Genomic DNA, 26,808 nt, shown 5'->3' with positions numbered 1-26,808 from the left:
CCCACGCCAAAGTATTGATGTGAGACATCGGATGTAAAAATGATGCATTATCAAAGGCCGGTCTATGAGCAACTTTCGTTCTGAAAATTAGCAATTGTTACGATTTTGATCTTGTAACTGAGTTTCAAATCGACTGTTTTGCACCTTCAGCTGTTTAATTCCAGTCGACTTTAGTGCGGTCTGGTTCTAGTTAATTGAAGATTGTGCAGCAATCTCTTTGGTGCTTGAAATCAGTTGAGCGCTCTTCCATTTTGCTTTAGGTGAGTCACAGGTTTTTATTAACGATCTTGGACCAGGCTAATAGGGCAGCACAGCCCACAACATTGACAGATCAGAAGAGAAGCATTTGTAAGGTAATAACTAAGCTTATACTTTGTTAAAAAGTCTTCAGGTCGGCAGGGGAAGAAAATCCCAAGGAGGTGAAGGCTGCCAGGATTTGGAAACTTTGAGAAAGTTCAAATTGGAGATAATAAATGATTAAACCCCTTGGTGAGAGTTGATAATTCTTGCACGTTGTGCCCTCAATTAGCTCATAGTAAGAGTGGCATTTGTCTGCTGTCAGACGAGGTGAAGGCTACAGCAAGCAGAAGGTACTTAAGCAATTGGGGCTCGTACTGGGGAAGGTGTGACCTCTATGAGAAGGATGGTCTACACCTTAATCAGAAGGGGACCAATATCCTGGGGGGTAAATTTGCTAAGGCCATGCAGGGAGGTTTAAACTGATTCGGGGGGGGGGAGGGATCCTGAGTAGTGGGGCTGAAAGTGAGGGATGCATGGATGGGGACTGCAATGCACGGCATTGCAGAGGTGGGGTGGAGCAGGGTTTGAAATGTGTATACTTCAATGCCAGGAGTATTCGCAATAAAGTGGGTGAACTTGCAGCGTGGATCAGTACCTGGGACTTCGATGTTGTGGCTATTTCAGAGACATGGATAGAGCAGGGGCAGGAATGGATGCTGCAGGTCCCGGGGTTCAAATGTTTTAGTCGAAGTAGGGAAGGAGGTAGAAGAGGGGGAGGGGTAGCATTATTGGTCAGAGATTGTATCACAGTGTCAGAGAGGAGGTTTGATGAGGACTTATCTGTTGAGGTAGTATGGGCGGAGATTAGAAATAGGAGAGGAGAGGTCACCCTGTTGGGAGTCTTTTATAGACCTCCTAAAAGTTCTAGAGAGGTTGAGGAAAGGATTGCGGAGTCAATCCTGCTTAGGAGTGAAAGTAATAGGGCAATTGTTATGGGGGATTTTAACTTGACTAATATTGACTGGAATTGTTATAGCTCTAGCTCGTTAGAGGGGTCAGTTTTTGTTCAAAGCGTGCAGGAAGGTTTTTTGACTCAGTATGTAGACAGGCCAACTAGAGGTGAGGCTATATTGGATCTGGTGCTGGGAAATGAGCCAGACCAGGTGCTAGACTTGGAAGTTGGTGTGCATTTTGGTGATAGTGACCACAATTCGGTTACGTTCACCTTAGTGATGGAAAGGGATAGGCATGAACCTCGGGCCAGTGGTTTTAGCTGGGGGAAGGGTAATTATGAGGCTATTAGGAGAGAATTAGGAAACATAGGTTGGACTAGGAGATTACAGGGACTGGGAACGTCCGACATGTGGAGTTTTTTCAAGGAGCAGCTACTGCGAGTCTGTGATAGGTGTGTCCCTGTCAGGCAGGGAGGAATTGGTAGGGCTAGGGAACCGTGGTGCACCAAAAAAGTTTCTTTGTTGGTTAAAAAGAAAAAGGAGGCTTATGTTCGGATGAGACGTGAGCACTCGGGTAGTGCACTAGAAAGCTTTAGATTGGCTAAGAGGGAGTTGAAGAGCGAGCTTAGAAGGGCTAAAAGGGGACATGAGAAGACTTTGGCGGATAGGGTTAAAGAGAATCCTAAGGCGTTCTATAGGTATGTCAAGAACAGAAGGTTGGTTAGGGCAAGTTTAGGGCCAGTTATAGATGGCAGAGGGAAGTTATGTGTGGAACCGGAGGAGATTGGTGAAGCATTGAACCAATATTTCTCTTCGGTGTTCACGCAAGGGGACATGAATATAGCTGAGGAGGACACTGGGTTGCAGGGGAGTAGAATAGACAGTATTACAGTTGATAAGGAGGATGTGCAGGATATTCTGGAGGGTCTGAAAATAGATAAATCCCCTGGTCCGGATGGGATTTATCCAAGGATTCTCTGGGAGGCAAGAGAAGTGATTGCAGAGCCTCTGGCTCTGATCTTCAGGTCGTCGTTGGCCTCTGGTATAGTACCAGAAGATTGGAGGTTAGCGAATGTTGTCCCATTGTTTAAGAAGGGGAACAGAGACTTCCCCGGGAATTATAGACCGGTGAGTCTCACTTCTGTTGTCGGCAAGATGTTGGAAAAAATTATAAGGGATAGGATTTATAGTTATTTGGAGAGTAATGAATTGATAGGTGATAGTCAGCATGGTTTTGTGGCAGGTAGGTCGTGCCTTACTAACCTTATTGAGTTTTTTGAGAAAGTGACCAAGGAGGTGGATGGGGGCAAGGCAGTGGACGTGGTATATATGGATTTTAGTAAGGCGTTTGATAAGGTTCACCATGGTAGGCTTCTGCAGAAAATGCAGATGTATGGGATTGGGGGTGATCTAGGAAATTGGATCAGGAATTGGCTAGCGGATAGGAAACAGAGGGTGGTGGTTGATAGTAAATATTCATCATGGAGTGCGGTTACAAGTGGTGTACCTCAGGGATCTGTTTTGGGGCCACTGCTGTTTGTAATATTTATTAATGATCTGGATGAGGGTATAGTTGGGTGGATTAGCAAATTTGCTGATGACACCAAAGTCGGTGGTGTGGTAGACAGTGAGGAAGGGTGTCGTAGTTTGCAGGAAGACTTAGACAGGTTGCAAAGTTGGGCCGAGAGGTGGCGGATGGAGTTTAATGCGGAGAAGTGTGAGGTAATTCACTTTGGTAGGAATAACAGATGTGTTGAGTATAGGGCTAACGGGAGGACTTTGAATAGTGTGGAGGAGCAGAGGGATCTAGGTGTATGTGTGCATAGATCCCTGAAAGTTGGGAATCAAGTAGATAAGGTTGTTAAGAAGGCATATGGTGTCTTGGCGTTTATTGGTAGGGGGATTGAATTTAGGAGTCGTAGCGTTATGTTGCAACTGTACACAACTCTGGTGCGGCCGCACTTGGAGTACTGTGTGCAGTTCTGGTCCCCACATTACAGGAAGGATGTGGAGGCTTTGGAGAGGGTGCAGAGGAGGTTTACCAGGATGTTGCCTGGTATGGAGGGGAGATCCTATGAGAAGAGGCTGAGGGATTTGGGATTGTTTTCGCTGGAAAGGCGGCGGCTAAGAGGGGATCTTATTGAAACATATAAGATGATTAGAGGTTTAGATAGGGTGGATAGTGATAGCCTTTTTCCTCTGATGGAGAAATCCAGCACGAGGGGGCATGGCTTTAAATTGAGGGGGGGTAGTTATAGAACCGATGTCAGGGGTAGGTTCTTTACCCAGAGGGTGGTGAGGGATTGGAATGCCCTGCCAGCATCAGTAGTAAATGCGCCTAGTTTGGGGGCGTTTAAGAGATCCGTAGATAGGTTCATGGACGAAAAGAAATTGGTTTAGGTTGGAGGGTCACAGTTTTTTTTTTAACTGGTCGGTGCAACATCGTGGGCCGAAGGGCCTGTTCTGCGCTGTAATGTTCTATGTTCTATGTTCTATGAAACTAAAGATGAGGAGGGAAGATAATTAGATCTGTTGGGGGAAGATTTCCTCCCACAATCCAAAGATGTGCAGGTTAGATAGATTGGCCATTCTAAATTGCCCCTTAGTGTCTCGAGATGTGTAGGTTAGGGGGATTAGCAGGATAAATATGTGGGGATAGGGTCTGGTTGTGATGCTCTGTCAGAGAGTCGGTGCAGAATCGATGGGCCGAATGGCCTCCCTCTGTACTGTAGAAATTCAAAGGGAGGAAGGAAGTACAGGACATGTGCAAATTGCTTTGATCTTATTCTAAAATATTGATATTTATTTCTTCATTATTCATTGAGCAAAGTGCATTTTTAAAACTTCCTGGATTCTGAAAAGGCAATTGTGTCCTTGGAGTTTTCCTCCGTGTGTCCTGCAGATCCTGGTAAAGATTTGGGTTGTGTGACGTTCCTGGGGGAACTCTTGGAGCATGCTTCAAGATTTGGTGTGCCACTCGTACTGCATGTTCGATGAACCATAGTCAAGTTAAAACCAATCAGTATGTAACAGTTTGTCTGGCATAGCAATGGACACAGCTGAGTGCTCACTGCTGGAATGATGGGCCATTCCCAGTGGAGGTTATCAGACACCGAGGTAAGTGGGCATTAATTTAGCCAGATCAGGCTAACCGGTCCACACGAGGGCACTCAGCGGGGTTTTAGATCAGTGGGAAGGGGGAAGTGTGTTTTGGAGGTGGAGGGAAGGGAAGCCTTCATGGGCACAGGGAACTGCAAGACATGTATCCACCCCACCTCCCCTCCCCTACGTCCCCAACCTTGCCTAACACCAGCCTACGCAGCTAAAGCTGCAAGGCTTCCCACATGGCTTGGACCTCCCCCCTGCTGTGGGTACAATATTACTGGGGGTAGGAGGAAGCCTTAAAGCAGCCACCCAGCACCTTTTTACCCTGGTAAAATATCATACAAGTTGGGGACAGGTAGTGGGAAGGTCAGACGCTGGAATTTATAAGCCTTTAAATCTATGGTGGGGGGAAATATGTTTCTACCCAAGGGCGAGACCAAAAATCGGGGCTATAAATGTGATTTTACTGAGAGTATGGTTAAAATGTGGAACTCACGACCACAGGAAATATCTGCGGTGACTATTATAGATGGATCCAAGGCAAAGTGAGATGAGATTCAGAGAGAGAGGGAGGGTCAGATGGATATGCTAATGCAGTTAGATTAAGAGTGGTGGCAGGAGGCTAATTGAAACTGTGGCATACCGGGAATGTCATTCGTAACCTAGAGGCCCAGACTAATAATGTTGGAGGGGCATTGGTTCAAATCCCACCACAGAATCCGATGGAATTTAAGATTCTATTCGTAAAGAATTGCACATTCTTTGTGGGTGGCACAGTGGTTAGCACTGCTGCCTCTCGGCGCCAGGGACCCGGGTTCGATTCCCGGCTTGGGTCACTGTCTGTGCGGAGTTTGCACATTTTCAGTGTGTGTTTTCTCCGGGTGCTGCCACAGTCCAAAGATCTGCGGGTTAGGTGGACTGGCCATGCTAAATTACCCCTTGGTGTCGGGGGGGGACTAGCTAGGGTAAATGCATGGGGTTATGGGGATAGGGCCTGGGTGGGATTGTGGTCGGTGCAGACTCGATGGGCCTCCTTCTGCATGGTAGGATTCTACAATGTTGAACATAAAACACCAACAGGGGTTTGATGGGCCAAACGGTGTTTTGTAGAACTTTGCCAATGGCAGGAAGCACGGTCTACAGGACAGAAATGTAATAGCCAATCGAGTAACCACCAATGATGGAATGTAGGATAAGAACATAAGAACTAATACATAAGAACTTGGAGCAGGAGTAGGCCATCTGGCCCCTCGAGCCTGCTCCGCCATTCAATAAGATCATGGCTGATCTTTTTGTGGACTCAGCTCCACTTACCTGCCCGCTCACCAGAACCCTTAATTCCTTTACTGTTCAAAAATGTATCTATATAAGAAGTCAAGTCAAGTGTAAGAGGCATGGATGATGTGGGCAGCGATATGAGGCAAGGAGAGGTTGCTTAACATTAAGGTAAGCTTGTGATTGGGTCTGAAATTTGCGGATGAGAATTTGAAACAATGGTTGCATTGCTGTGTGAAGCCAGTGCGATGTTGCTGTTTAAGGGGAAGACGTGGACGGTGACAATTTTGTACTATGGTGATTGAGACAGAAAGGTCAGACAGTGGAGTGTCAGACGGAGGAGGTGGAGTTTCTGAGATGAGGTGGAGGTAGAGATGACAGTGCTATGAGATAACAGTTGGGTGACCACAGTAATGGAGAGGGTGTGGGGGGGAGAATGCTGAGCTTGCGTTTAAGCTCTATATTGAGGTTCTGCAACCCCTGCCCAGCGAACAGAAAATTGTTCCATTGGTGAGTGCAGGAATTTGGCATTAAAAAAGTCACCCAAGCTTCCAATGTTGGTGCAGCTGATGAAATAGCATTGTGATTGAGAGTTCTTTGAAGACTATCCGATTTCAGTAAGGTTGAAATCCTGGAAGCATTTATTCCACGGGGTTACTCTCTTATCACCAGAAGCAATGGATATTATAGCTAAATTGTTATAGTGTTGTAGCTTTCAGTGTTACTTCCCAGCAAGTGATGTGAATGGAGATGTTTTACTTTGTGACCTGTTCTACTTTTGATGTTGATCTTCCTCCAAGTCTTTGAGTATTTGATGCTTCCTGAATGACCCGTCTCGCACCCATCTTGTTTCCTTTCTCCTTCTGCTGCTTTGAACCATCTCTTCCAACCTATCCCACCTCTAACCTCCCTTTCCTCTCAATGTGAACGTAGATGTGCACAGCCCTCTAACCATTTTGAGTCTGAATCCTCTTGAGTTTGGTTCTATCTGCCAAGGCTATTGTGTCCAATGGCTGGGACCAAGGAGTGTTAACTCAGCTTTTCCAGCCCATTCAATCCATCCGACCGTATCAACTTGTGACAACTTTCATATCTATAGATACGAGGAGAAGGAGTAGTCCATTCGGCCCTTCAAGCCTGCTCCATCATTCAATATGATCATGGCTGATATTCGATCTCAATGCCATATTCCCAATTTCTCTCCAGACTCTTTTGAAAACATTAAAATCTAGAAAATTATCTAGCTCTTTCTTGAATGCGTTCAGTGACTTGGCCTTCTGTGGTAGAGAATTCCACTGGTTCACTACCCCTTGAGTGAAGAAGTTTTTCCTTAATTCTGTCCTAAATGGTCTACCTCATATCCTGAAACTGTGTCCCTGTGTACCAGGAAAAATATCCTCCCTGCCTCTGGTTTATCCGGCCCTGTTAGAATTTAATATGTTTCAATCAGATTTCCTCTCGTCCTTCTAAACTCCAGTGAATACAGGCCCATTCCATCCAATCTCTCCTCATGGGACAGTCCTGCTAAACTCCATATCAGCCTGATGAACCTCCGCTACACTCCCTCTATTGTGTCTTTACTGTTTAAGAAACTCTTATCCTTGCTTCCATTGACTTCAGGCTCCTTAAACCAATGGGTCCTTCACCAGCCCCCTAATCTTCATCCGATATAATCCCCAGAAACTCTGCTATTTCCATCCTGCCCAACACTAACGTAAAATTTGCCAGATCTGGAGGGCGGGATTTTATGGCCTCGTTCTGTCGGCACGGTGGCACAGTGGTTCGCGCTGCTGTTTCACAGCGCCAGGGACCCGGGTTCAATTCCAGCCTCTGGTCGCTGCCTGTGTGGAGTTTGCACATTCTCCCCGTGTCTGCATGGGTCTCCTCCGGGTGTTCCGGTTTCCTCCCACACTCCAAAGATGTGCAGGTAAGGTTGATTGGCCATGGAAAATTGACCTTGGTGTCAGGGGATTAGCAGGTAAATATGTGCGGTTACGGGAATAGGGCCTGGCTGGGATTGTGGTTGGTGCAGTCTCGATGGGCCGAATGACCACCTTCTGTACTGTAGAGATTCTATGATTCTATCCCAAAACCGTAAAATCCCTTCCAAGGTCGGTCAACGGACCTTTCCATGTTCCGCCCCAATTCCTGGAGTGGGTGGGGTAGTAAAATTCAGGCCACTGAGTTTTTTTTCCCAGCATTTCATCTTATTGCTATTCCGCACTTTGCTGTAATTATTGACGTCCATTCCTTCCCCACCCTCCAGCAGAGGGAATTCCAAATCCTTCGGTTTTTAAAAAAATTTATTAGTGCCACAAACAGGCTTACATTAACACTGCAATCGAGTTACTCTGTCAGAGAGTCGGTGCAGATTCGATGGGCCGAATGATTGCATTCTGCATTGTAGGGATTCTATGATTCAAGTATTGGCTTGGAGTAAAGGGGAACTTTCCCCTTTTATACCATGAATTTGATGATGCTGAGTACTTGAAAGAAGCCCAAAGATGTGGAACACCATTCCGTGAGGTGTTCATTGACACAGCGGTGAAACTAGCCTACCCATCCTACGTAAGCCTGAGGATATCCGTCTCTATTCCCCGTCTCCCTGGGGACAACATTTTAAAATGCTGGTGTACAATCACTAACCATAGGGCATGAGTTTCGTCTACGTGTTTGATGTCCATTGTCCTTGAGCCCTTGTGCAGTGTGGATAGTAAAAAGCTGCGAGACTTGAGCTTTGTATTAAATTACTAATGCCACACTGATCCCTGTTGCTTAGGACGGGCAGACCTAGAAAATAATCTTTTGTGCTCCGAGTATGGATTTGGGAAAATTGATCCATCCCATGATTGAGGTCCATTGTTCTTTTGTGATACTAAACCGTCTGCTGATGAGAGACAGCTCTGTAAGGTTTCCTTCTGAGTAATTCTTTTCAAAGTCATGTGGTCTCACTGGCTTTGATCAGTTTTGTTTCTTTAAAAAAAAAACTACTTTCAGGGAGTGGACGAGAGATGCTCATGAACTGGGAAAATAATTTTTCTTTTTTACGCGTTGCAACATGTTACCTTGAAGGGTAGCCAGGTATCCTGAACCCAGCAATGGACAAGGTTCCCTTGTTGGCAATGATATGATTTTTATGGAGAAAAGGCAGTCAAACTAATAGCAAACTGTACTGAACAGAGCATTTTGTATTCCTCATGTAACTACCCAAGAGCTGTGTTATTTGTTCAAGGGTCACTTTTGTTCATGTTAAGCAAGAGTTGATGATTGCACGATAGTATTGGTGCTTTGCACTTTTGTTACCTCCAGCTTTTCCTTCAAGTTTATTTATTTTTTGATTTGATTTATTACTGTCATATGTATTAACATACAGTGAAAAGTATTGTTTCTTGCGCTCTATACAGACAAAGCATACCGTTCATAGAGAAGGAAATGAGAGAGTGCAGAATGTAGTGTTACCGTCATAGCTAGGGTGTAGAGAAAGATCAACTTGATGTGAGGCAGGTCCATTCAAAAGTCTGATGGCAGCAAGGAAGAAGCCATTCTTGAGTTGGTATGTTATCTCGGATTTCTGTATCTTTTTCCCGACTGGAGAAGAGGGAATGTCCGGGGTGCGTGGGGTCCTTAATTATGCTGCCTGCTTTTCTGAGGCACCGGGAAGTGTAGATAGACTCAATGGATGGGAGGCTGGTTTGCGTGATGGATTGGGCTACATTCATGATCCTTTGTAGTTTCTTGCAGTCTTGGGCAGAGCAGGAGCCAGACCAAGCTGTGATACAACCAGAAAGAATGCTTTTTATGGTGCATCTGTAAAAGTTGGTGAGAGTCGTAACTGACATGCCAAATTTCCTTAGTCCCTGAGAAAGTAGAGGCGTCACAAGTAGGCTTACATTAACACTGCAGTGAAGTTACTGTGAAAATCACCTAGTCACCACACTCCGGTGCCTGTTTGGGTACACTGAGGGAGACTTTAGCATGCCCAATGCACCTAACCAGCACGTCATTCGGACTGTGGGAGGAAACCGGAGCACCTGGAGGAAACCCATGCAGACACGGGGAGAGTGTGCAGACTCCGCACAGACAGTGACCCAAGCTGGGAATCGAACCCAGGTCCCTGGCACTGTGAGGCAGCCCCGTGCTAACCACTGTGCCACCATACTGCCCGGTGTTCTGTACAGTGCCTATGCAGTTATGACCATTGCTCTATTCTTGGCCCTCTGCAAGTGTCTGTGCAAAGCCCGGGGACAGAAATATTGGTTATGCTGCCACGCAGTTTGTGCTATAGTTGGGAGCATTGCCCATCCTCTCTGCACCTTTAGCTGTGCATGGAAGAGGAAAGCTTTTGCTCTGCTTCTGCCCATGTGCTCCAGTCCTGGAGACAGCACTTCCCTGCGTGGTCCCACACGCCGTGTATCGTTCAGAATCCTGCACTGGCAATCACCTGAGAGGCCCCAATTAATTAAGATTTTAGACTGTGGCGGGATCTTTGCACGCAGCACTATCTGGTGGGGGTAAATTGCTGTGATGGCGACATCTGGTGGCGACACCAGCAATTGCTGTGGTGGCGACACCAGCAATAATAACAGCTGAATATTTGTACATCACCCTCTTTTAAGAACATAATAACTAGGAGCAGGAGGAGGCATTTCAGCCTCTCGAGCCTGCTCCGCCATTTAATACAATCAAGGCTGATCTCTTCGCCTCAACTCCACCTTCCTGCCCATTTACCATAGCCCTTCAAATCCTTACTAATTAAAAATCTGTCCACCTCTTCCTTTAAGTTTACTCAAAAATCTCAGCATCCACCATGGCCTCGGTTAGTGAATTCTACAAATCCAACAGGGTCATCAAACCATGCTGACTCTGTTGGATTGTATTTTGACTTTCTAAATGTCCTGCTTTTACTTTCTTAATAATAGATTCTAACAATTTCCTAATGACAGATGTTAAACTAATTGGCCTATAGTTTCCCACGCTTTGCCTCCCTCCCTTTTTGAATAAGGATGTTATTTTAGCATATTTCCAATAGTAAAGATGTGCCACAGTATTTCCCCAGCAATGGCAATTGAGAAACATCCAACCCATTTTAGATGGAAACACAGATCTCTTACAACAAGCCGAGAAAGATGCTGATAGAATTGTCCTTGCAGTTTGGCCAGTTGCATCTATACAGTGCCTTCGATGTAGAAAAAGACTTCACAGAGGAGTAAACCAGAAATAAATGGGCACCTAACAAAAGGGGAAAATGTTAGGACGGGCAACCAAACACTTGGTCAAAAAAGAGTGGCTTTCCAGGAAGTTTCTTAACAGAGAAGAAGCAGTTGGAGATGCGGAAGGCTTGTCCACTGATACTTATTTTTCACCAGTCCGGAGCTCCCTCAGACAGCCCAGCAGTGGCTGAACCTCTGCAAAAGGGAATACCCGCCCGCACTTTCCTCTTTCTGGATGCCTGCCATCTCTCTCGTGGTGCCCAACCTTTCACCGAGCGTGCTTGATGCTACGTGGCCGTTAGTTTTAAAGTTTGTTTATTAGTGTCGCAAGTAGGCTTGCATTAACCACAACAGTGCAGTGAAGTTACTGTGAAAATCCCCTAGTCGCCGCCACACTCCGGCACCTGTTCGGGTAACACCGAGGGGGAGAATTTAGCATAGCCAATGCATGTACCCAGCACGTCTTTCAGACTGTGGGAAGAAACCGGAGCACCCCCGGAGGAAACCCACGCAGACACTGGGAGAACGTGCAGACTCCGCACAGAGTGTAACCCAAGCCAGGAGTCGAACCCGGGTCCCTGATGCTGTGAGGCAGCAGTGTTAGCCACTGTGTTGCCCCAAACTCTCCCTGTTAGCTGGCCATCCAGTGCAATATTGCATTAACTACACTGACCTTGAGTGTAAGATGCAGGCCGATGTCTCCGACTGTCCCATCATGTGGAAAGAGTTGGGAGGTGGGCCCAGTTCTCATTCCCTCTCCCCACGTGCGCGCGCGCGCACACCCCACGCGCTACCTGGCTAAGGCTGTGAACGGGGGAGTTAAACAAGAAGTCTTCATCGTAATAAGAATCCTATTGAGCCAGCCTGTTACAATGAGGAATTCTTTAGCCAGAGTGTCATGTTAAAAAGAGGTAATTGTAAAGAGAAGATTTCAGTAAATTTATCTTCATGATTCACAGTCACAAGGTTTGCATGGGATGTCTAAAAGCACACACACACGTGGTTTGTGACGCTTTCAATTCTGCAGAATATCAATCTAGTACTGTTTATAAAAGTGATGGACGGATGTGTGTTTGTTTTACACGCCAGCCTCCTCCTTCAATTGATCAATCGGGAAGATGCACATCCACTGCGACATGTTGAAGGCACCACTTATTCTGAAATGTTGCACTGCGGGATGGAGGTTATTGTTGGGGGGGGAGCCCAGCCAGGGTGTGTGATGCAGTCTTGCAGCTTCGGGTGGACGCTGTTCTGATGAAATCATTTCATCGCAATTCCACTGACGTCCAGGCATTTGAACTCTCGTTTATCCCATTGGCTGAAGTGGAGCACAGCCGACCGGGAACGTGAGCCTCTCTTCGGTTCGCCCCTCTGTGGCCAAAGGTTGGCTGGCTGCACTTCTTAAATAGGCTTTCAGAGCATTGATGAGTGTCTTACTGAGTGCACAGAACAGATCCTCTGTTTCAATCCATTTCTGGAGACCATCTTTTCTTGCCTTCCGACAATGCCCGATTGTCCCGCGCTTGAATGGAAACTCTGGGCATGAGAGAGAAACCATTGTGTTTTCTTGCCAAATTCCCTTCTCCTGCTCTTTGTTCGTTTTGTTTGGTGGTCACAAAGGATTGATAGCACATTGTCAACCCCGAGCTTTCATTACTAAGCTCATATGTTGGGGACAGAGGCCATATTATCGCTAATATGTTTGCCGGTACCTTATTTCTTGGAGTAGGGATCTTGAATTCCGGGCCTCAATTGTACCTCAGGATTTAAGTAAGTTAAGTTTATTTATTAGTGTCACAAGTAGGCTTACATTAACGCTGCAATGGAGTTATTGTCAGACACTCCGGCGCCTGTTCGGGTACACCGAGGGAGAATTTAGCACGGCCAATGCACCCTAACCAGCACGTCTTCCGCACTGCGGTAGGAAACCCACACAGACACGGGGAGAAGGTGCAGACAGTGACCCAAGCTGGGAATCGAACCCTGGCTCTGTGAGGCAGCAGTGCTAACCACTGTGCCACCGCGCCGCCCCACACATCGGGCCTTGTATTTGGAATCTCAGTGTTCATATAGTCCCAGAGCCAACAGCTCATTTTGAAGAAAAGCTTGGCTTAAAGAAAGCATTGTATAGCAGCCTGTTGCTTTTGTTAACTATCTCGAAACTATTTATAAAATTCATGTTATAGAGACAACTCCATGAGCCATTTCATGATCAGCCAGACCCCCCCAAATAACATTGAGGTGACTGGCCATTGAACTTCTTTTGTGATGTGGGGATGTTAGCTATAAACATGGAAGGACTTTTCCATATGTTGTTTGAAAAATCACAGAATCCCTACAGTGCAGAAGGAAGCCATTCGGCCCATCGAGTCTGCACCAACAACATTCCCACCCAGGCCCTACCCTTCTAACCCCATGTATTTACCCTGCCAATCCCATGACACTAAGGGGCAATTTACCAGGACCAATCCCACACATCTTTGGATTATGGGAGAAAACTGGAGCACCTGGAGTAAACATGGAGTAAACCCACGCAGACACGGGGAGAACGTGCAAACTCCACACAGGCAGTTATCCGTGGCCGGAATTGAACCCAGGTCTCTGACACCGTGAGGCAGCGGCGCTAATCACTTGTGCCGTGAGATCATTCCCCCAACCTTAATTTTTTTTTAAATGGGCCCTTGATTCAATATCTCATTCAAAGAACAAATCTAACCCTACACTAAGAGTTTGATGGCAAAATTCACCTTCAGGTGAGGTTAGTTTTCTTTCCTCTCGTCTTCATGTCCCTTCCAAACAAAATTCCCTCTGGAACAGAATCTAATTTAGAAACATGGGAGTTGGATCTTGTAGCATATTTGTGTGAACGCACAAAGGTATAGACTGATACCCCAGTGCGGTACTCTGAGAGGTGTCACCTTTCAAGGAGACGCTACAAGGAGGCCCCAGCTGTCTGCTCGGCTGGATGTGAAAGATCCCATGGGGATATTTCAAAGGAGAGCAGGTGAGTTATCGAGCCAAAGTTTATTGCTCATTCCGCATCACTTTATATAAAAAAAAAACAGATTGTGTTTTTGGTCATTGCCACATTGCTGTCTGTGGGATCTTGCTGTGCTGCTGGGATTACTGCACTTCACGGATAAATGATGTGTCAGCGAAGTCATTTGGGATGTCTGGTGGAAGTCACGTATGTAACGGGTACATATCCACGCACGCACAATGTTTTCCTCAGACATCGTCAGTGACAACAGTCATTTCCCGAATCATAGAATCCCTACAGTACAAAAGGAGGCCATTTGGCCTATTGAGCCTGCACGGACAACAATCACATCCTATCCCCGTAACCCCACATATTTATCCTGCTAATCCCTGTGTAACTAAGGCCAATTTAGCTCAGCCAATCAGCCCAGTGAGGGGTCTCATTAAGCAGTGTGGGGGTGGACTGGGGAGGGGTCTCATTAAGCAGTGTGGGGGTGGGGCAAGGTGGTGGGAATTAAGGTTTGAAAAGTTTAAAGTTTATTTATTAGTGTCACAAGTCGGCTTACATTAACACTGCAATGAAGTTACTGTGAAAATCCCCTAGTTGCCACACTCTGGCGCCTGTTCGGGTACACTGAGTGAGAATTTAGCATGGCCCAATGCACCCTAACCAGTCTTGTGGACTGTGGGAGGAAACGGGAGCAGCCGGAGGAACCCCACACAGACATGGAAAGAGCGGCAGACTCCGCACAGACAGTGACCCCAGCCGGGAATTGAACCGGGGTCACTGGCGCTGTGAGGCAGCAGTGCTGACCGTTGTGCCAGTTGCTCCATTAACAGTATTATTGGCAATTTGGTGGTGTATGTGGGAAAGTTGCTTCCTTGTATGATTTCATGCAACCCTGGTTGAGGGTAATCTCCCTTGAACATAGGCTGAGCAATCATTGCCAACTCTCTTCATGCATTTCCCTGCACAGCTGCAGACTAGACAGTTTAACTTTGTTGGTGGGAAACTTCCAGGAACAATAATCAAAGCAAAATTAATAGTCATCGGGACAATTGAATTAATTCAGGAAAGCCAGCCTGAATTCCTTGAGGTGAAAATTGTATTGAATGAACTTGCTGGAGTGTTTTTGTTTGCAGAGCTAACAGAGGGTTGATGTGGACTATGTTGTTGTGGTGTACATGGACTTTGAACAGTACCACACAACAAACTTTTAGCAAAGTTATAAAGGGAACGGTAGTAACATGGATATGAAGCTGGCTATGAGTGACAGGAAGCGCTGAGTAGTGGTTAGTGGATGTGTTTCGGGCTGGGGGAAGATTTGTGGTGGAATTCCTTGCTTTTGCTGATACAGGTTGACGATCTAGACCTCTGTGCGCCGGCCACAATTTCAAAACTTGCGGTTGATACGGAACTTGGGAGCTTTGTGCGATTTCAAGAAGGAATTAGTTATAGTTCTTGGGGCTAAAGGGATCAAGGGATATGGGGGGAGGGGAGCTGCAGGATATTGGGATATCAGGATATTGAATTTGATGATCAGCCATGATTAAAATGAATGGAGGAGCAGGCTCAAAGGGCCGAATGGCCTCCTCCTGCTTCTGGTTTCTACTGTGAACTGTGAGAAGGATGATGCGGAACTTCAAGACGACATAGACAAGTGGGTGGAAGATGTAGACAGGTGGCAGATGAAGGTCAATGTGGAGGAATGCGGGGTGATTCATTTTGAAAGGACATGAGACAACATAAAATATAAGCGAAGGGGTAGAGGGACCTGAGTGTATGGGTGGAATTCTCCCAAACCATGGGTTTTGGGGCAGGCGGGAGTGGAGAATCTAATGGGAGCCAAAAAGTCGGAAATCGGCCGGCTTAAAATTACATTGCAGTTCTCCCAATGGTGGGCTAATCATAAAATGGAATCATAAAATCCCGACCAGTGCAGAAGGAGGCCATTTGGCCCATCGAGCCTGCACCAACAACAATCCCACCCCAGGCCCCTTTCCCATAACCCCACATATTTACCCTGCTCAACCCCCTGACACTAAGGGACAATTTATCATGGCCAGTCAACCTAGCCTGCACATCTTTGGGCTGTGGGACGAAACCGGAGCACCTGGGGAAGAAGCGGGCATGGGGAGAAAGTGCAAACTCCATACAGACAGTGACTCAAGCTGGGAATCGAACCCGGGTCCCTCGCGCTGTGAGGCAGCAGTGTTAACCACTCTGCCACCCGTGCCGCCCTGAAGTTGCCAGATACAGTACGTTAAGATCATAAGAAATGAGTGGTGGGTTAATGGTGGGTCGGTCATCTCGATGGCAGGTGGCACAAGTATCATTTGCATCTCATGAATGTTTATGAAAGCAGCTGCCTGCCGGTATCCTGCCAGGCCTCCCACTCCTGCGTCACACCAGCAGGAAATCATTCTGGTGTCAAATCTAATTGTTCAAGAGCAATGTGCACAAGGTAGCCCTCAGTTTACTAGAGACTGAGGTGAGTGCAGCAAAGATTCTGCTGTAGAGCTGCACTGCTCCTGGTGCGCTGTTTACCGGGGCAGACTGGTTCCTGCCCTCCATCTCCGTACCAAGCTGGCCCCCATAGACAGCACACCGTGCTTCTGGATACGCGCACACCCTCCTGTGTCATCCTTGGTCCAGCACTGGAGATGTGGAGTACAAGAGTCTCTCGATGAAGTTGCAAGCGCTGGATCTGGTATGGGATCCCATCATTCTGGTCAGCAATGTAGCCAATGATGACATGCTGTGGCGGTCAGCTGTCCTGGTAGAAACTAGAAGCAGATGGGGGATTGTGGGGAGCATTTGTGGCCCAGGCCATTGCCCTAGAGATGGTGTAATAAAGTTTCTTTATTAAACCTTCACTCTGGATTGACTTTGTGAAGTGGTTTTTTAAGTTGCTTATTGCATGCTACTGGAGGATTCTCACTGCTGGATGAACAAGCAAGGGCGACGCAGCACTCAGTCACATGTCCTATATGTGCATAGCCACTGAAGGTGGCAGGGCAGTTTGAGAGAGCAATTAATAAAGCATACAGTGTCTTGGATTTTATTAACAAGGGCATACCTAGAGTACAGAGCAAAGAGGCTGTGCCAAACTTGTATAAGCTACTCGTTTGCCCTCAGCCGGACTATTGCACCCAGTTCTGGATGTCACACTTGAGGGAGGATATGAAAGCATCACAATGTGCAGAGAAGATTCACAAGGATAGTTCCAGGGCTGTAGAACTTCACTTATGAAGATAGACTAAAAGATGGCTGAGAGGAGATTGATGGAGATATTTGAAATTGAGAGAGTTCTGAACGAAGTGGATGAGGCAAAACTGTTCCCACTTGTGAAAAGGTCAAGGAGAGGGCACAGATTTAAAGTTATTGGTAAAAGAAGTCAAAGTGACGTGAGGATTTTTCTTGAGTCTGGAATGCACTGCCTGAAAATGTTGTGGATGCAGGTTCATTAGAACCATGCAAAAGGGAATGAGAGTGTCTGAAAAGAAAGAATGTGAAGGGTTGCAGGGAGAAGGATTGAGAATAGTACGAAGTGAATTGCTCATTCGGACAGCAGGTGCCAACACGATGGGCGGGATTTTCCAGCCGCGCTCACCCTGAAACCGGAAATTCCCCCCCCCCCCCCCCGAGATCAATGGACCTTTTCCATGGTCCGCCCCTCGCCCACTACGATTCCCGTGGTGGACGAAACAGGAAGATTCGCCCAATGAGCCAAACGGTCTCCTTCTGTACTTTTTGGATTTTGTGAGCTCTGCTCAAGGAGGCTCATTCTCAATTATAGTCCTGAGTACTCCTTCACTTTGTTCCTCATGCGGTTGGGGACAGGCGGAAGGAGGGGAAGAATCAAGTTATACAATTCTGAATTTTGGTGGGATTGAGTTCTGTGTTTACTGACCTAACGGACAAAGAATTCCATATAATTTACAGCCCAGAAACAGGCCACTCGGTCCAACTGGGTATGCTGGTCTTCGTTCTTCACATAAGCCTTCTCCCATTGTATGGGGTGGCACAGTGGTTAGCACTGCTGCCTCACGGTGCCAGGGACCCAGGTTCGATTCTGGCTTTGGGTGTCTGTCTGCATTTACAAGTTCTCTGCGTGGGTTTCCTCCGGGTGCTCTGGTTTCCTCTCGCTGTCCAAAGATGCATAAGTTAGGGGGATTGGCCATGATCATTGCGTGCGGTTACGAGAAAACGGCAGGGAGGTGGCCGTAGGTGGACTGCTCCTTCAGAGGGTCAGTGCAGACGTGATGGACGGAATGGCTTCCTTCTGAACTGTAGGGATTCTATGAAGATTCTATGTCATCTCAACCCATCAGCATAGCCTTCTGATTCCTTTTATCCCTCTCATTCAAATTCCCTGAAAGCGCTAATGCTATTCAGCTCTTCTTGCAAGCTGTGCCCAGCACACCTTCTAATTCTATCTTTTACCCTCATTCTATGCTTCTAAAACTTCATTCTAACTCTTTTAAACTCTCTAACAATGCTTTAATTCAATTTCTTACCTTGCATTGAGCTTTCTCTACACCCTAGCTATGACTGTAACACTACATTCTGCACCCTCTCTCGTTTCCTTCTCTATGAACGGTATGCTTTGTCTGTATAACGTGTAAGAAACAATACTTTTCACTATGTTAATACATGTGACAATAAATCAAATCAAAATTCCAGCCACTCTTTTTGGTTCAAGATGTTTTCCTTGAATTACTTGTTGGATTTATTAGTGACTATAGAGTTGGAGAACACCTTCTTCTCATCTGATACGAGAGCTGGGAATTTCCTCAACTACCTAGTGTTTACAAAGCCACCAACTCTGCCAAATCAATGAGGAATCTACTGGGTTTTTTAAAAAACCAATGTTGCAACATGAGACTCCCAAGGAAATCCTGATGAGTCAGCATGAAGTAATGTTACAAAATTGAATTATATATCGAACAGAATGGTTACAACATGGAAGGAGGACATTCAGCCCATTGCGTATATGCTGGCTCTTTGCAAGAGTAACTCAGCCGGTCCCTTCATCCAAGTTGTTGATGTAGATTGTAAATATTTGTGGGCCCAGCACTGATGCTTGTGGCAATACCCTTGTTGCCAACCAGAAAATGATCAATTTATGATGCTCCGTCTCCTGTTAGCCAAACAACACTCTCTCCATGCCAAGATGTTACCCGTACACCATGAGCTCTTGGTTTCTTTGCTGTGGCACCTTGTCAAACACCTTCTGGAAATCCAGGTACACCACACCTACATCTGCATTGCTTGTTGCTACTTCAAAGAACCATTAGTCAAACATAATTTCCTTTTCACAAAGCCATGTTGATTCTGCCTGATTGCACTGAGATTTTCCAAATGCGTAGCCATCACCTCCTGGGTAATAGATTCCAGCAGTTTCCCAATGACGGATGTTAAGCTAACTGGTCTGCTTTCTGTCTCCCTCCTTTTGTTGAGTAGAGGAGTCACATTTGCTATTTTCCAATCTGCTGGGACTTTTTTCAGAACCTCGGGAAGTTTGGAAAGTCAAAACCAATTCATCTGCAGCCAATTTTAAGACCCCAGAATGAATTCCACCAGGACCTGGGGACTTGGCAACTTTTAGTTTGAATAATTTTCTCAGTGCCCTTTCCCCAGTGAACGCAATTGTTTAAGCTCCTCCCTCCCTTTCATCTCTTTTGCCTTTGACTTTAACAAGGCCACATCAGTGCTTGCATTATGATTGTGAGGAGTTGAGTTTAGAAATCGGGAGATAATGCTGCAGCTGCATAGGACCCTGGTCAGACCCCACCTGGAGTACTGTGCCCAGTTCTGGTCGCCTCATTACAGAAGGGATGTGGAAGTCATAGAAAGGGTGCAGAGGAGATTTGCAAGGATGTTGCCTGGATTAGGTGGCATGCCTTATGAGGATAGGCTGAGAGAGCTAGGTCTTTTCCCCTTGGAGAAGCGAAGGATGAGAGGTGACCTGATAGAGGTGTATAAGATGTTGAGAGGTATTGATAGAATGGATTCTCAGAGGCTTTTACCCAGGGCTGAAATGGTTGCCACAAGAGGTCGCAGGTTTAGGGTGCTGGGGAGTAGGTACAGAGGAGATGTTAAAGGTAAGTTTTTCACTCAGAGGGTGGTGGGTGCGTAGAATGGGCTACCGGTAGTGGAGGCGGATTTGATAGGGTCTTTTAAGAGACTTTTGGATAAGTTCATGGAAGTTAGTAAGATAGAGGGTTATAGGTAAGCCTAGTAGGTAGGGACATGTTCGGCGCAACTTGTGGGCTGAAGGGCCTGTTTGTGCTGTAGCTTTTTTATGTTCTAATGTGACGGTTCTGTTTCCTGTTCATAACTGCTGTTGTTTCCTCTGGGAGGGAGATTGCTAATTACTGCAGAATGATGGGTTTCTTTGTGATTCTTTCTCGCTCAAACTGATTTGACATTGCACAATTCATACAATCCTACAGTGCAGAAGGAGGCCAATCGGCCCATCAAGCCTGCACCGACCAGAATCCCACCCAGGCCTTATCCCTATAATCCCATGCATTTGCCCTAGCTAGTGCCCCTAAGGGGAAATTTAGCACGACCAATCCACCTAACCCGCACATCTTTGGACTGTGGGAGGAAACCGGAGCACCTGGAGGAAACCCATGCAGACACGGGGAGAACGTACAAACTCTGCACAGACAGTGACCCAAGCTGGATATTGAGCCCGGGTCCCTGGCATTGTGAGGCAGCAGTGCTAACCACTGTGCCGCCTCACGGTCCTTTAAAGCACATTAAAATCAACATAGACAAATAATGGCTATTCTGCTGCAATAGATTGGAACCTGCAATCATAGCTTGTATAGTTTTTATACCGAATGTCTTGCTTGGCCATTTCAGAAGGCGCTTAAAATAATCAACCATGTTGCTGTAGGTGTGGAGTCACGTGTGGACCAGACCGCGTAACGAGGAGGATAGACTCCTTTCCCTAAAGGACATTAGTAAACCTGATGAGTTTCAAAAATAGTTTCATGGTCACCTTTACCAAGCTCTGAATTCCAGAATTCTCAAAAGTCCACCAGTAGCCGTGTTGGGATTTGAACCCATGTACCAACAGGCCTCTGGTTTACTGGTCCAGTAACATTATCACTGTGCCACTGACCACCTCCCCTGAGTTTGCATCTGATTTGGAAAGAGATTAGGTACTGTCACACTGCTGTGCAAACTGCATTGCGATGATGCTTTTGGATTTGAAATGGTAATGTTGAAGAGCATGGAGGCAGGTTACGCTTCAGCTCTTGGTGTCCTGGACACATTGGATCAAAATCAGATCAGAGTCTACTGGCTTCTCCCTGTGCTTACAATCTCCAGGGAAGGCAGGGGGAATCCTGTTCCTATCTTTTTTTCATTGATCCTTTCGGCCCATCAAGTCAGCATCGACTCTCTGATGGAGCATCTTACCCAGGCCCACACCACCATTCTATCCGGGTGGCACAGTGGTTAGCACTGCTGCCTCGCAGCGTCAGGGACCCGGGTTCAATTCCTGGCTTGAGTCACTGTCTGTGCGGAGTTTGCACTTTCTCCCCGTGTCCGTGTGGGTTTCCTCCAGGTGCTCCGGTTTCCTCCCACAGTCCGAAAGACATGCTGATTGGGTGCATTGGCCGTGTTAAATTCTCCCCCAGTCTACCTGAGCAGACGCATGAGTGTGGGGAATTTTCACAGTAACTTCATTGCAGTATTAATGTAAGCCTACTTGTTATACTAAAAAAAAAATCCCCGTAACCCCACACATTTTATCCCGCTAATTCCCCTCACCTACACATCTTTGGGCACAGCTAACCACTGTGCCACCCAGATAGGATGGCCAATGCACGTAACCTGTCATTTGGACTGTGGGAGGAAACTGGAGCGCTCAGAGGAAACCCACGCAGAAACGGGGAGATTGTGCAAACTCCACACACAGTCACCCGAGGCTGGAATCGAACTTGGGTCCCTTGCTCTGTGAGGCAGCAGTGCTAACCACCACATGTTGCTAGCGTCAGTCTATCTCCGAACAGGGAGTTGGCCACTTTGAACAGAGTAGAACAGAAACTTATTCATGGAAAGAGTTGTGAGCCCTTTGAATTTGCTGTTATTCCAGAGAGCTGTGGATACTCACTACTCAAAAATCTATGAACCTCTGGCATGCATATGAGGTTATCCATGAAAGCCCGCCATCTCAACCTTGCCCCTTGCTTGAGATGTGGTGATCCTTGGGTTAATCACCATCAGTCAGCTCTCCCCCCTCGAAGGAGAGAGCAGCCCATGGCCATCTGGGACTTTGGCATGTTACGGGGCCAATGAGGGAAGGTGGAGTTGAGGTCGAAGATCAGCCATCTTCTCTTGAATGAAGAGGCAGGTATTCCTTATGTTCTAAGAGTTAGGGAAGTGCTGATGGTGGCTGGGCCACCACCATTTATTCCTCCAACATCATCAGCAAAGCAAACCCCTGGTCGTTTATCTAATTACTGTGTGTGAGACCACGGTAGAGTTACAAACCCTCCTGGAGTCTTCAGAAATTGCAGATTGAATTTCAGGACACGGCTGTGTGCATTCCTGGAGAAAAATCATCAGGACAGTAAAAAAAAGATTGGGGGGTTTTATTTTGTAATTTTTTTTTTGAATCATTCCCTTTACCAGATTACAAAATATTGAAAACTGGGCGGGGGAAGTTGTTTGTCTCCCAGTCGAGCATCATCCAATTGGATCATGAGTCGGCTTGCGTTCCAATTGGTGTAGGAAGGAAGTGCATCACAAGAATGGAGGTGTGGACCAATTAATGGCAGGAGCACGGGGGCAAATCATGTGCTGAAACCTCCAGGAATACATGTAATCACAGTTGGCAACGCTAGATCACATCTTAGTACTTTGTGTACCTGAAACGTTCCAATAAACACACGATCGCTGATTCTTTCCATTGTGCTGTTTCTGTTAACCCAGTTGCAATGTGATGCAGTCACCAGTTTGAATCGCTGGTGTTTTGGTTTGAAAAATGTGATGGGTTTTGTAGCCAAATGTCTTCCATCTGTAGAACCAGATGTTGGCAACAACAACTTGCATTTATATAGAACATAGAACATTACAGCGCAGTACAGGCCCTTCAGCCCTCGATGTTGCACCGACCAGTGAAACCCATCTAAAGCCCTTCTAATCTACACTATTCCAATATCATCCATATGTTTATCCAATAACCATTTGAATGCTCTTAATGTTGACGAGTCCACTACTGCTGCAGGCAGGGCATTCCACGCCCTTACTACTCTCTGAGTAAAAGAACCTACCTCTAACATCTGCCCTATATCTCTCACCCCTCAATTTAAAGCTAAGTCCCCTTTCGTGTAGTAAAACGCCTGAGGCACACCACAGGAGATATTGTTGGATGGAATTTGACATTGGACCACGTAAGTAGATGTTAGGACAGGCAGAGGTAGTGAGACTTTGAGGAGGGAAGGAGCTTATCTCGGGCGACCAGAATTTCTGAAACCAGGACACATCGACAGCCTTGAGAAGGTGGGCTTTCTTGCTGATTGACATGTTGGGCAACCAGTGGCTGGAGTCTGGGGAGAGGGGCAGTTGAAGGCATGTGTTGAAGGCTGGAGGATGTCACGTGATGACATCCTCCAGCCAGAGTTGGCAATCCAATTAAATCGCCCAATTATTACAGACAGCAGTAATGAAGTGTGGTGAACCATAGATGGTTACCACTATGGGTACTGAACCATAGATGGTTAGCACTATGGGTACTTGTACATATGTTACTGTTGTCACTGTTGGGGTTAGGGTTGGGGTGTTCTACCTGTTGGTATTGGTCTGTGGTACACTCCGGTTGGCTCCGCCTACCTGTAGGAGTATAAAGGTCACTGCACTGCCTGGTGACCCTTTAGTCTGGGATTGTATTGTTATGCAGTATGCTCCATTCTTGTTACTAATAAAAGCCTTTATTTCCCGGGTACGATCCAGCCTCCCGAGTGATTTAATCGCGCATCATGAAGCATTGCTTTGTTTCAGTGACATTTCTGGCTCATTTCTTTAAAACAAAATGAACCAAGGCTTCACTTGTCACCGGATCCCAGAATCCTCCATTCCACTCCCAACTTTACTGTGCAATGCATGATGGTACGGCCAAATCCCCATTTAAAAGCCTCGTTTATTTTCATTTGTACACTGGCTTCCGACAACACATATTTTCAGCCAAAAGCTTTGTTTGTGTCCTGTGCAGAGCCACAGGCAGGAAAGCACGCAATCTTTCAATGAGAAGTTTGGTTGAACTCGCCACAGCTCAACCAAACTTGCCTGGTACCCTCCTCAGCCCTGATTGGTGATTTGCCGATGTGCTCCGCCCAACTACACCATCGGTGTGGCTTGGTTCAAAGTTTGTTTATTATTGTCACGAGTTGGCTTACATTAACACTGCAATAAAATTACTGTGAAAATCCCCTAGTCGCCACACTCCTCCGATCGATGCCTGTTCGGGTACGCTGAGGGAGAATTTAGCATAGCCAATCCACCTAACCAGCAAGTCTTTCGGACTGTGGGAGGAAACCACACAGCAACAGACAATGACCCAAGCCGGGAATCGAACCCGGGTCCCTGACGTGGTGAGGCAGCAGTGCTAACCACCGTGCCGCCCTCACAGCTGTCCATCATCTTTGGTCACCCAGAGGCCGATTTCCTCTGGCTGATCTGGGTGCCATTGAGAATGGCTCCTGTGTGTTTTGGAACCTCTTGGCGCAACTGATTAACAGTGGGGCGGCATTCCGGTTCCCAGGGTGCAGTGCGAGATGGATTTGGGTGACGGTAAATGGAACGGGAGCGGCGAGTTAAAGGGGAGGGGAGCTGGAAACCGGGAGATTTTGAGAAAGGTGGAGAAAAGTGCTGGGACAATGGGATGCTTGATGAAAAATCCGGCCCATCCCAGCAAAACCAGAATGTCCGCTCACCCAAAATATCTCGGAGCTTGGGCAGAAATAGGCAGCAAGAAGTCCAGCAGGCGGTAAGAATGTGGGAAAACGCTTGAAGCAGCCCCTTCAATGGGCTGGAGGTGAAATATTAAAAAGCTTAACGGGGATTTGGGGGGGGGGGTGTTTGAGGAATTGCTTTAGCGTTCCATAATCCTGGACACGCCAGTCAAGAGGTTTTTGGCCCTGCAAGGGTTAATGGTTGCCTTCACTTCTGAGGTTGCTGTTGACTCGCACACAAGAGCTTAAATTAAAACTCGCATTAACTCGATCACAGATTAAATCCAGCGCAGCGGACAAAGAAATCTGTTGAAAGGAAACGAGATATGATGAAATCCAAACAGGAGGCTTTGGGAAGGGAAGGAAAGGGAGATAAACCGACCCCTGAAAGCAGGAATGACGGAATAAACTGTATGCCATTGTCCTCTTGTCACATTTCCCTTTTGTTTGATTTCTTTTGTCCAGTGGGCCATTGTTCCACTTCCTTTTCGTTCACAGTTCTCTCTGTTCCCTTTCCATTACAGAATAGATTCTGTTGTTTCAACCAGCTTTTTGTTTGAAGCTGTTCTAACTGCCACTTTGCACAGAACTGTTTGACTTGCAGGCTGAATTGTTTGAGTTATTTTTTTTTTTAATGCCCTGATATTAGTATCGCCAGAAATCTCTCTGCTTAACCAACACCGCCCTCCCCACCCCCACTCATTTACTTGAAGAGAATCACGTGGTCTTTGTCATCTGTAAAGAGGTGAATCCAATATTCCCTTTTGTTGAATGCAGAATGGGTTAGTGTGTTCCCAGCAAAAAAAAGAAATCCATTTTGCACTCATTCTGTTCTGGACAGCTTCTCTCTCGCAGAAACGTCAGACCCAAAAGAACTCTGGCGATGCCTGTAGCGTTGGATAAAGAAGTGTTTTGTTGCCTTAGCTGTTGGGGGTTTGTAGAAGCTTTAAGGCAAATTGCCACCTTTTTTTTTTAAGTGCACCATTCGAGAGACTCAGTTGCTCCAAATGCACAGGGTGTTGTCTTTGAGTTATAGCCCCTTGTCCTTTCCTCTCTCTGTTAAATGGTAAAACATGTGCCACTCCCACCTTCCCCCCCCCCCTTCCTTCGTGAATCCATCATTTGGTATACTTTGCATTACGTTCCCTTTTGAGCTTTTGAGAGTTTGATCAAGAGTTAAATGTTAAATCTTTTTTTTTCTCTTCCTTTCCCCCCCCCCCCCCCCCTGTAGAATGTCCGCACGACAACTGGCTTCTTGTTGCATGGAAGTGAATGGAGACATGATTATGGTCCATGACCAGGTGAAAGTGGAGGAGGTGGAGGAGGAGAGGAGTGGCTACGGATCGCTGAGTGCTTCGTTTCCCAACAATCCTCATTCCGAGGTGCTTCAGAGCAAGGCAGCACTGGGGAGAGAGAACTCTGACCTCGAAAGGCCAGGGGTTGTGAAGCAAACGCATGTAAGTTGCAAACATGAATGCACAGCTTCTGGTCGACCCTAACTCTGGGCGAGAGTTGCATGTGAGTGAGACTGGCCTACCTTCGCTGTGAAAGAACTTTGGTAAAAGCCATGAAACCTGTCCAGTTTGAGATTTGGTTGGATTCCTGCAAATGGCAGGCTAGGCTTGTCGTGTGGTGTTCAGGAAACTCAGGATCCAATCCATTGTTGTATTCAAGTCAATAAGTGAAGGGTGGAAGGAATAGAATGTGTCGTCACTTCTTGCTCTTGTGATCTCACACGCACTTCCAGGCACTAAGTAGTTCGCCATCGGCAATGCCTGAGTCAACTGGGGGTGGAAAGTCTCTTGTAACGGAGTCATTGCATTATCAGGGTTTTTAATTCGTTCATGGGTGTGGGCATCACTGGCTTGGCCAGCATTTATTGCCCATCCCTAATGGTCCTTGAGGAGAGTGGTTTGCTCTGCCATTTCAGAGGGCAATCAAGAGTCAACCACATTACTGTGAATCTGGAGTCACATGTAGGCCAGACCGGATAAGGATGGCAGATTGTCTTCCCTAAAGGACAGTTGGGTCCAACTGGTTCAGGCACTGTTATTGAGCACATGAGCCTCCTC

The 26,808-nt window shown here is 46.6% G+C and overlaps 1 protein-coding gene across 4 annotated transcripts in view; it reads left to right on the top strand.

Moving 5' to 3' along the window:
- Positions 1–26,808, top strand: part of sox13 (SRY-box transcription factor 13) — a 212,765-nt gene that overhangs the window by 120,910 nt on the left and 65,047 nt on the right. For all 4 annotated transcript variants that reach the window (XM_078242110.1, XM_078242113.1, XM_078242111.1 and 1 more), the window contains one exon: positions 25,968–26,193. In XM_078242110.1, coding sequence (XP_078098236.1) covers positions 25,969–26,193 — 225 coding nt within the window. In that variant the 5' untranslated portion in view covers position 25,968. The remainder of the gene's footprint in view (positions 1–25,967; positions 26,194–26,808) is intronic.

Source organism: Mustelus asterias, chromosome 25 (assembly GCF_964213995.1).
Source record: "Mustelus asterias chromosome 25, sMusAst1.hap1.1, whole genome shotgun sequence".
Taxonomy (NCBI): domain Eukaryota; kingdom Metazoa; phylum Chordata; class Chondrichthyes; order Carcharhiniformes; family Triakidae; genus Mustelus; species Mustelus asterias.
Note: the sequence above shows the minus strand (reverse complement) of the source record. Positions and strands in the feature narration are given on the sequence as shown.